Here is a 10,333-nt window from a genome sequence, read left to right as displayed (position 1 = left end):
GCTGCCTTGCTGCCAGCCTTTGCCACCTTGCGCTGGATGGTGAATCCCAGCAGGCGATGATCGCTGTCGCCCGGGTGGTCGAGCACCCGCAGCCCCCTCACCAGGTCATCTTGGCCAGCACCAAGTCCAACAAGGTGTCTCCCCTGGGGTGGCTGTGCACTCCTGGGTTAGGTGGAGGTCCTGCACTCTGGCCAAGAACTGACGTGAGCGGTCAGACCTGGCTGACTGCTCCTCCCAGCAGATGTCCGGGAGGTTCAGGTCCCCCATGACTACCACGTCCTTAGCCTTCGCCACCTCCGTGAGCTGACCCAAGAATTCCTGGTCAAGCTCTTCTCCCTGGTTGGGAGGTCTGTAATAGACTCCCACCGTTAAGTCCCTTTCCCCTCGACTGCCTTGTACTCTAACCCAAAGCACTTCAGAGTGCCCCTCCCCTGACTCCTTGCTAATTAACGAGGTTGTGTATTCCTCCTTAATATAGAGCACCACGCCCCCACCCCTCTTTCCTATCCTGTCCCTCCTGTACAGCCTATAGCCCTTGACATTCACTGCCCAGTCATGCGTTTCGTCCCACCATGTTTCCGTGATCCCCACTATGTCCGGGCTGGTGTCAGCCGGCAGGAGGGTGAGTTCCAAGAGGGTGTTAGAAGCGCCAGGGTGGAGCATGGGATGTGTGCATCGGGGTCTGTGCTGGGGTGAGGTGTGTTGCATGCACCCCTGGAGTCACCTGGATTGGGGGGTCCCCCCCAGCATGGAGGAGGGGATGTCCACAGGGGGAATCTGAGCACATGGGTCCTGAGACCAGGCATGCGCTCAGGCCACAGGAGCCTGGGAGGAAAGGGAAGGCCCCGACAATGCAGAGCAATGTCTGCAGGAGCCGGGGGCACCCTCACCCCGTGGGTGACTGCCGGCGGGCCGCTCCCTGCACGGTAGCCCAGCGCTCCCTCCCGGCGGCCGGCAGGCCGTCAGCACGGGAACGGGCACCATCCCTCTAACTCCAGGCAGACTCTGCCTGTAGCAGCAGGCGACAAAGTAGATCCGGAAATTCCTGAGCGCGGGGAAGTTGGCTGTAATGTAATTAGCTGAAATGAAAGAAGGGGTCAAAGAAGAGGGGGCAAAGGTTCCTCTTTAAAATAAAAGCAGAGGTAAACAAAACCAGCTGCCTGGCAGCCGGTGGCTCCCTTCATTAACGACCCTCAGAGGCTAATGGTCCCAAACAGCTAATTGCAGGGCTCTGGGGAAGGCTTGCAAGATCCAGAAGCAAACGGGGCTGCGAGGCACAGCCAGGCTCCTTCGCGGCTCCAGTGCCGCACGTGGCCGTGTCCCCACGTGCACCTCAGCCCCGCGTAGTCCTGGGGCTACGTGGCACAGCAGGAGCCTCTTGCACACGCAGAGCAGTGTGAGCTCAGTGCGAACAAGGCCTTCTCCACTGCAGCGGGTTGCTCTGTCCACGCCAGCCCTCGCCCGTGACCACGACAGGCGATGCTCAGCCTTTTGCTTCCAGCCCCAGCTGCCGGAGTCAGGTGCCCGTGCAGAAGGCCCAGCTCCCCTGTTGGAGCCGAGGGCTCGGCTGAGGAGCAGAGTGCAGCACGCAGGTGAAACGGCCCCAAGCATCTGGTTTAAACCCCATGGAGCATTTGGCCCAGCTGCGGTGGGTCGGCAGTGCCAGCCGGAGGGGGCGAGTGCCTGCGGCTGCAGCTTCGGCAGCTGGCCTGGGCGGGATAATCTGATTTCCTACCAAGGGGATTTTTCCATGAAAAGCGCCTGTTTTCCCACAGAAAATTTCATTCTTTTTCATCAAACTAGTTTGGCCCCGGACTCAAAAATGTCAGTGGGAAAATGTCAGCATTGGAGTTTTTGGCAGAAATGTCCCTAGGCAAAGAGGACTTGGAGCAGCTGCCTATCTCCGGCTCTGCGGTTTCCCGGAGAGGGGGCACCGCTCCCCAGCTCTGCCGGGCCGGCGGGAACAGCCGGGGCCTCGTGCTCACTGCGGGCAGCCAGGCCCAGGACTCGGCTCGGCCCCCCCATGCCAGCCATGGAGAAAGTGGCTGTCTGCACCCTCCTGGCTCCAGGACTTTCCTTCTCCACCTCCCTTGTGCCCTCGTCCTGAGGGGCTTTGGGACCTGGTGTGAGCCAGTATTAGTGGGCCCATCTGCTCCCATCAGAGCCCACGCTTGGGCTTCAGCTTCACCAGCCGGGCCCGGGTTTCATGGCCACACTACCATGTCTGCACCGGAGCTGCAGACACAGCGGTTTGGAGGGCGATGCGAGGAGTGGAACAGGACACGTACAGCACGGCTGCAAAGCGCGGTCCAGATGCACAGCCACGTACGGCACCAGAAGGAAAGCCTGGATTCCTGCATGGTCAGTGGACCAGGAGCATGGCAGGGTCTGGTGGGCAGGGAAGAGAAACCCAGACTGTGTTCCCCTCCTGCCACTGGCTCTGTGTGGCCTTCGGCATGTCCTGCCCCGCTGTGTGCCCTCGTGGCCCACGTCGAATGGGGGCAGCGATACTTCCACCAGGAAAAACACATGGCTCTCCCATGATCTTTGCCCACGTGTCCCCAGGAGCCAGTGTTTGCAGTCCCGCTCGCCCTCGCTCTCTTCGTGCAGGGGGCATCATTTCGCGGGCTGGCTCCAGGGGTGTGGATGGTGCAGACAGGCTCCCCAGAGCAGCGGGCAGAAAGGCCTTTCCTGAGCATGGCGGGTAGCTCGCTGGGCCACTTTCTGCCTGTGCCCTGGCTTGGCAGTGGCCACCGCAGTAATGTCCTAAACGTGGGACGTGCCAGCTGCAGGAGCCCACCATGGCCCACAGCTGGCAGTCCCCTTCGTGCTGCCCAGATCGTGCGCACCACACGTCAGCCTTCCCGTGGCCTCTGCACTGGCAGGGCGGCTTTGGCGCCGGCTCGTCTGCTCACTGCAGACATCAGCCACGGGCTCGTTCTCGTCTCCGCTGACGGCCTGTCCCGGAGCCAGGCACCCCTCCAAGAGCGCGTTATCTGCTGCTGCGAGACGTGCCGCTGCACCTCTCTTGGCTGACAGCTCGGGCTTTTCCTTCCTGCATTCATCACGGGCTCCTCGGCTCTGGGGTGCGGAGTCAAGCTGGCCTCATGCTTCTCATCCCATCCCTTTTAGCTGCAAGCCCTCGGAGACCGTCTCAAGGAGCAGCTCCGTCCTGCATCCATCTCTGCTGGCTCTTGGCCAGTGCTGCCTCCGTCTGGGCTGGTTTCTACCCTGCACTGCTTTTGCCCCGAGCCACTGGACTGGTTTTGTGCGATGCCAGGAGTCGTGGATGCAGCGCGGGCACCTCGCTGACCGCTGCAGGACTGCAGCTGCTGACCAAAGGCTCCAACGCACCGAGCACCCTCTGCCCAGCACTTCCTCCTCCTGGCCGCAGAGAAGCAGGCCTGGGCCATGCCATGGTGCCCAGCACCTCCATGCTGCATGCCCAGACCGTCTCTCTCTGCAGCCATGCTGAGTAGACGCTGTGGATCCCGGGAGAGGCTGCAAAGCATGGTGCCGATGCCCAGTCCTCCCCTGCTGCAGGCTGCCTGCGGCCACGCTGCTTTCATGAGCGCACGGCCCTCGCACCCGTGGCACACTGAACCCAGCACCCTTTCCCCTGCTCCAAAGGCTGCTCCAGCGCTGGCGTCCAAGGCACGCCATCCTTGGAAGGACAGCAACGGCTTGGAGAGCTTGGAGAGAGGAAAGCTTGTGCACCCCCTGCCCCAGAGCCTGAGCCCCCGCAGCCACTTCGGTGGGATTTATGACGCCCCCCAGCCCGGGGTCCCTGCTGCAGCGGGTGGCAGCGCAAGACGTACAAGCAGCCGCCACAACTCCCGTGGCGTCGTCTGCTCCGTCTGCACCCCAGCAAAGCATGCCACACCGTGAATCCTCCGCCGTGGCCCTGCGTGCGGCTCCTTCGAGGAGTCTGGATGTTAAGGCTGCCTGTTTCTTGTTCCCCTCTGATCTCTTGGTTACCCCCCTCACTGTGAGGCTGAATAAATCCCCTTCCTCCTCAGCGCTGATCCTTCCAGAGATTTGCCCAGAGACTCTCCTTGCCGGCATGTGGCCAAACCAGACCCACTTCTCTCCTTCCACCTCCCGATAGCTCGGAAAACGGGCTCCTGCCTCTCTCTGATGCCCAGCACCAAGGGCAGGAGTCACGGGGCATGCGCGGCGCTGCAGGAAGGGGGCCAGGCCCCCCGATGGGACAACCCGGCCTCTGCAGCTCGAAAGCCCGTGGGTGCTTCGGAGCTGCAGCCGTTACGAATCCACGTTGGCCACGGCCTCGCCTTGCACCTGGGCTCTTTGCATCCTCCTTGATCCACATGGCTGTCGAGCACGTTGGGACCTCCTGATATCCATGCACCTGCCGCCCTCCTGCCCTCCACCGCTCTTGCTTTCCACCCTACGGAAGAAACGTCTGGTGTCTCTTGGCCCCAGCCCCACCTGCTATTCAGGACGCCGCGGCTCCTGCGTGGCCAGGGACTCGGTGGCACAGACGTGGCAGAGCTGAGTGGTGTGTGAAGACCATCGCTATCACTGTACTTGCAGTCTCTTGATAGCAGGAAGGCCAGGCATGCTGGAAGCTCCCCCTGCACTGGAGGGCTTGGAGGGGACCCAGCGCAGCTCGTTTCAAGGGGAGCAGAGGAGTGAGCAAGGAAGGACAAGGGGAGGCATCCCAGCCTGCTCCCTCCTGCGGAAAGACCTGCAGCTTCTCCGGACGGGTCTCAGTCACCTTGGGACCCACCAGGCAGCCCTGCTAAAGATCCCCCTCGAGTTGAGGCTTGCCCTCCAGGCATGGGCTGGGGCTGCCCTGTGCATCTGTGGGGCACCGGTGCCCTTCTTGCAGGGGAAGTGCAGCTCCCAGGGATACGTGCGGTGCTCCTATATCCTCTGTCCCCGCCGCCCCCAGCGCCTGGAAGCAGGTGGCCCGGGCTGCTCCGTGCTCCCCACATGTGGCTCAGTGTCCGGGCTTCCCCCGGGCTCCGTTGCATCCTTCCAGCCTGCTGCCCATGCCCAGGGCACAGAGGGCAGAGCTGTCCCCAGAAGTCCCTTGGTCGCCTGGCCCTGCCCTGTCTCCTTCACTGGCTCTGTGGCACGTCTGTCGTTGTGCACGTCGCTACCAGGTGTTTGGAGTGAGCCGGTCACTAGCCGTCGTGGGAGGGAAGTCTCTCTGTGTGCAGCTGGAGCTCACCCAGGTGCCGAAGGCGATTACAAGTTGTGCTCAACTTCCCCCCGTGCCTGGAAGGCCTGGGGATGCCAGCAACGAGGGGCAAGAGCAGTCTTGGATACCCAGCAAGAGAGCCTGCTCTCTCCCTGCAGAAGGGGAAGTCCCCTGGACACTGCCCGGCACGTCAGGACAGATCATTTCTAACGAGGCCTTTACTTCTCTGCAGTCTTGTTCTGCATGAGAAACATCAGCCGCCCAGGACAGGAGCTGGAGCCCACCACAGCCCTGGCCGCACCGGAGAGCCCGGCAGGCAGCTCCTGGGGCTGGAGGACTCTTGCCCCCAGCATCTTTGTAGTGGGAGCATCAGGCTCTGATGCTCCTTTGTCCCAGGGTCACAGCCCCTTCCACACCCAGTGCCCTGCTAGGGTTTGGGGTGCCACGGGGGACCGTGCAGGATGACCCCAAGGCAGCTGGGCTTCTCCCGGCTGCATGATCTGTGTGCATTCACTGCCTGCCCTATCCCCAGCACCCCGCCGCTTGCTGCAGGCATGAAGATGCTTGAGGTAGGTGCAGCCGAGCAAGCGTGGACACGAGTGCCCCGGGGGCCCGTGGCCTGCCAGGGAGGTGTGTGGACGTCGCGGCTCCATGGGCACCCTGGTGAGTAATCAATCTCAGACTCGGCCCTGGCAGCACCGACAGTGGCATGGCACCAAGCACCTCTGTGGGGGTCTGCGCGGTGAGGGCAGCAGGGCAAGCTCCTTCACAGAGGACCAGGTGCCAGGGTGAGGGGCAGTAGCTGCCAGCTCACCGGGGTAGACCCTACCTGATTCTTGCCTTCTCGTTGTCCTTCCAGTTACTACATTGACAGCCGCGTGGCCAAAGTGACGGACTTCCTGAAAACGCGCCTGCTGGACACGCTTTCCGACCAGATCAGGAAGATCCAGAAAGTGCGTGAGTGTGAGGGGGCCGGGACGGGCGAGGGGCACCATGTCTCGCAGGGGCATGGCCAGATCGTCTGGACGCAGCATGTCGGGGCTGGAGTTAGCAGGCAGCAGTGGGAGAGGCAGGGGCTTGGCCACGGGGCTTCGTGTCTGCTGCTGCCCACGGCCTGCGGGGCTCTTGGCTGTCACGCGGCCAGCGGGGAAGGGAGCCATGGGGCTGGTGCAGGCCTGCGGGGTCGGATCAGCCCAGACAAACCCATCGTCTGACCTCTTGGTAAAACTGCCAGCACCACACAAGACATCCGTGTGAACCTGCCACGCATGGAGCAGGGAAACCACAGCAGCCACCGTCCTGCTTCTGTGAACAGTTACTAATGTACGATCAAGAGATGCCAGAGAAAGGCCGTGCCCCGATACAGAGGAAGGCAAAACCCTCCGGTCTGCACCCGTCTGCATGCAGGGCTGGGCTGCGGGGCAAGTGTCTGGGCACTGCACAGGGCACGGATGTCAGGGCCGGGGTCGGGCGTGGTTACAGGAGCACGTGGGGAGGGGGTGAGAAGCATTTTGGGGGACAGGAACCATTGGGGAGCAATGGGGAACGTAAGCACGGCTCTGACCCCCCTGGCTCTCGGCCACCGAGAAGAGGCGTGGGGGCTGGCTGCAGCACCGCGGCCTTGTCCACACAGGCGCGCCTCCGACGCTGGCAGCCGTGTCACAAGGCGGGAGCTGCTGCCTAACCCCGTCCCTCAGCCGGGCTCGGCGGCCTGCCCGGAGCACTGTGCGGATGCGACGCTGGTCTCAGCTCGGGGGTAACCTGGCGGGCAGACGAGATACTGCCCTGAAGCCACATAGCGCAGAGGGCCCTCGCTGCTTACCGGTGAAGGGGACCCGTGGGGGTCCCTGCCCTGCTCCCGGCGGGTGCCGCGAGCCAAGCTGTGGCTCTCACGTCTGCCGCTGGAGCAATTCTCCCTGGGCGCGAAGAACCGCAGTGGTTTCCTCCCTGGGGCTGGTGTTTTGACTGCCTTATAAAACCCAGCTGCTGTCAGCTCGCGGCGCAGGGGCCCACTGCTCTGCGTGGCTTGCGCCACTGGCGGACAGCTGAGGCTGGGGCGCGCTCGAGGCAGCGCCGGGGCCGCGGAGCAGCTGCGCGTCCTGCAGCCGGAGGAGGGGTCCCAGCATGTCCCTGCCCGGGGGGCCATGGGGAGCCTGCAGCTGGGCCTTGTCTATGGGAGCGCAGGGCCTGGCCGAGGCAGGGAGCGCGGTCACCACCCTTGTGCCCACAGTTTCGGCTGCCCGCGCGAGGCAGGGGGTCCTGGGCAGGTGCAGGAAGGGGCTCGTGTCTCTGCCTGGAAGGCTGCAAAGGCCCATGGTAGGGTTGGGCAGGACCAGGGCACGGGGGAGCTGGAGCACAGCCCTCAGGGTGTCGGGGCTGGGCTGGGGATAGGGGCATAGGGACACCCCGAGGGGCCAGCGTCTGTTGCAGAGGGTGTTCCCAGGCTCTGTGTCCTCTGCCTCCCCCCCCCCCCCAGCTGGGCTGGGCATGGGTGCTAGGGCAGGTGGGGCTGACCTCTGACCTCTGCCAGGGCCGAAAGCCTCGGGGAGCCCCGGAGCAGCGCGGCTGGGGCCAGGGAGACTGGGAACGCGGTGCTGGGCGCTAATGGTCTCCAGCTTGGGCTGCAGAGCGTGCATCCTGCCGGCGCTGATTGCAGCAGCTGGGCTTGTCCACTCTCCTGTTTTATTGCTTCCTCTCTGACGCAGGAAGGTGGCGGCTTAGATAATTATCGGCAGCGCGCCAGCACCTCGGGGGCTGCCGGCAGAGATGCTGACGCGCCGGCTGCGGTGGGGGGGCTTTAACCTCTTGGTGGGATCCCAAAGCTTCCCAGTGGCCTTCACACGGGGGCCCCGCCTGCCCAGCCACGGGGCACAGGGCACAGGCCCAGGGACACGAATGCTCCGGGCAGCTCTCGGTCTGGCCTAGAGAAGGAGAAGGTTGGGCCCAGGGCATGGGGTGGGGGTGGCACCTGCCTGCATCCCTGTCGCTTGTGCTCAGAATGATGCACTCGGGCACCTGGTGCAGCTCCCTGCACCCTGGGCCTGGCACCGCTTCCCTTCGGGGATGTGGCTGCAGCAGCCACGGGAGTTGCAGAGAGGCGACAGGCCCCCCCAGGCCAGGAGAAGGCACGGGGCAGCCACCACACTGGTGTCCGGTGAGAGCGGGGGTCCTTGTGGTCCGTGCTGGGCAGGCATTGGGGGCACTGGGAAGAAGGGGCCCCGCAGTACCCAGCGGAGGGGTCTCTCGCCCCGTGACGCACTGCTCTGGCCGAGCCCGGGCTCAGGCACTCTCCTCCATCCCACACGCAGGTTGTGAACGTCTACACGCCTGGGAAGAGGATCTGGCTGGAAGGCGTCGGGGCCAGCTCCACAGGAGCCATGACCAACCTCTCGGACTCCTTCGCAGCCGGGTTCCTGTGAGTCAGTGCAGCTGGGCTGGGCACCGGGGCCGTCCAGAGCTGGAGTCGCTCTGGATTCACAGCAGGGCTCTGGGGTGGGATCCAGCTCCCGTCCAGGGCTGCCCGGGGTGTGGCATGGCACATGGATGCCATTGCACAGCTCCGCTGCGTAGCTCTGGTGCTGGCTGCAAGAGCTGGAGGCTTAGAGCACGCTCCCACCTCCGGAGCAAGTTGTGGGGCTGTGGCTATGGGCTCCTGAGGTCCAAGGGTGCTGGGTGCAGTGGTGGGGGACGCTAATGAGGAAGTGCATGCATGTGCATGCATGCACGGTGCTTCCGGTCCTATGCAGGGGGAGAAAGGAGGAGTGGTATGGAAGAGTGCAGCGTGCGTGCGAGGTGTGCACAGGGCCGTGTGCAGTGGGACGGGCTGGCATGTATGCCTGGCATGGGGGGCAGAGGTGACAGGCTGTGTGTGTGCAGGCAGTGCCGGGCGTCCCGTTTGCAGGACATGCTGAGATCCCGCAGTTCGTTCACCGTGGCACAATGGCGTGCCAGTCCCGGCCTCTGCCTCGCTGGTCCCCGGGACCCCAGTGCCGAGCCCCGCTGGGGGCATCCGGCTGCCTGGGGAGCTCTTGGCCCAGCCCGACGTGGCTCTGTCCCCATCCAGGTGGCTGAACACCCTGGGGATGCTGGCGCACCAGGGCATTGACGTGGTGATGCGGCACTCGTTCTTCGACCACGGGCACAACCACCTCGTGGACCAGAACTTCAACCCGCTGCCGGTAGGTGTGCCCAGGCGCCGCCCGACCCGCGCCCCCATCTCCGCCATCCACCTCCTCCCCGCTTTGCAGCCGGGTGGATTTCCCCTTCCCTTTGCTCCTGCCAGTTAGTAAATCAGAGAGATAAGTGCTTGTCTTCTTTACCCTTGACCCGCTTCGCAGACTCTTGGCTTCACCACAAAACAATCCTGTGTGCAGCCGCGGATCCGTTTCTCCTTGTGGCCTGTTTGAACTCGGCTTGGAAATGAATTTTTCCAGATCTGTTTCTTTCAATGCTAATAGGAGACATTAGTTAATGTCAAACACAACATGTTGAAAGCAGATGGGGGAGCGTTACCTCTGGAGCCGAGACTTCAGCCAAAGCAGAGCCGGGGCGCGCGGCACGGGCCAGGGCGCCGCCGCCAGGGAGGGGGCACGGTGGGGCCTGCCCGGGGCCGGGTCGCCCGCCGTGCGCGTGAGGAGCCGCGGGCAGGCGCGGAGCCCCCTGTAACCCCGCCTGCAGCGGAGCAGGTTTTCTTTTCATCTTTCCTCGGGCTCGTAAATCCTGCCCCGCGTGAGCGCATCCCGCTGCAAGGCATTTACGAGGCTGGTCCCGGTGCCGGCGGCCGACCCCGCCGGGGGGGGCAAGCCAGCCGGCTCCGTCCCCGGGGCCTGGGCAGGGCCTTGCCCGGCTGCCGGGTGCGCCCCACTGCACCGCGGTCAGAGCCGCCGCCCCCCCCCCGGCGGGGCAGCAGCAGTAAAGCCCCCGGCTCCCGGGCGGGGGCTGCAGGGGTGAGGGCCCGGAGCCGCACCGCGCATCAGCGAGGACAGGCCCCGCGCCGCCGGCTCAGCGCGTGCCCGTGCCCGTGCCCCCGTGGGAGCGGCCGGGAGATGAAAGCGGCCGCGCCGGGAAACGCGATCCCCGCGACGGAGACGTTTCCGCCGCCGGCGGCTGGGCCCGGGCCCGCGGGTGCTGAGAGAAGGGCGCATCCGCCGCGGCGTCAGCCCGGCT

General features: G+C 64.5%; 1 protein-coding gene across 1 annotated transcript in view; it reads left to right on the top strand.

The window, feature by feature from the left end:
• Nucleotides 1–10,333, top strand: part of HPSE2 (heparanase 2 (inactive)) — a gene marked incomplete at its 3' end in the record, with an annotated part of 123,411 nt that overhangs the window by 104,252 nt on the left and 8,826 nt on the right. The window contains exons 6-8 of the mRNA XM_019555510.1: nt 6,027–6,120; nt 8,476–8,582; nt 9,231–9,345. Coding sequence (XP_019411055.1) covers nt 6,027–6,120; nt 8,476–8,582; nt 9,231–9,345 — 316 coding nt within the window. The remainder of the gene's footprint in view (nt 1–6,026; nt 6,121–8,475; nt 8,583–9,230; nt 9,346–10,333) is intronic.

This window comes from Crocodylus porosus, unplaced genomic scaffold (assembly GCF_001723895.1).
Source record: "Crocodylus porosus isolate Cpor-Errol unplaced genomic scaffold, CroPor_comp1, whole genome shotgun sequence".
Taxonomy (NCBI): domain Eukaryota; kingdom Metazoa; phylum Chordata; order Crocodylia; family Crocodylidae; genus Crocodylus; species Crocodylus porosus.
This window is presented reverse-complemented; position numbering and strand designations above follow the sequence as displayed.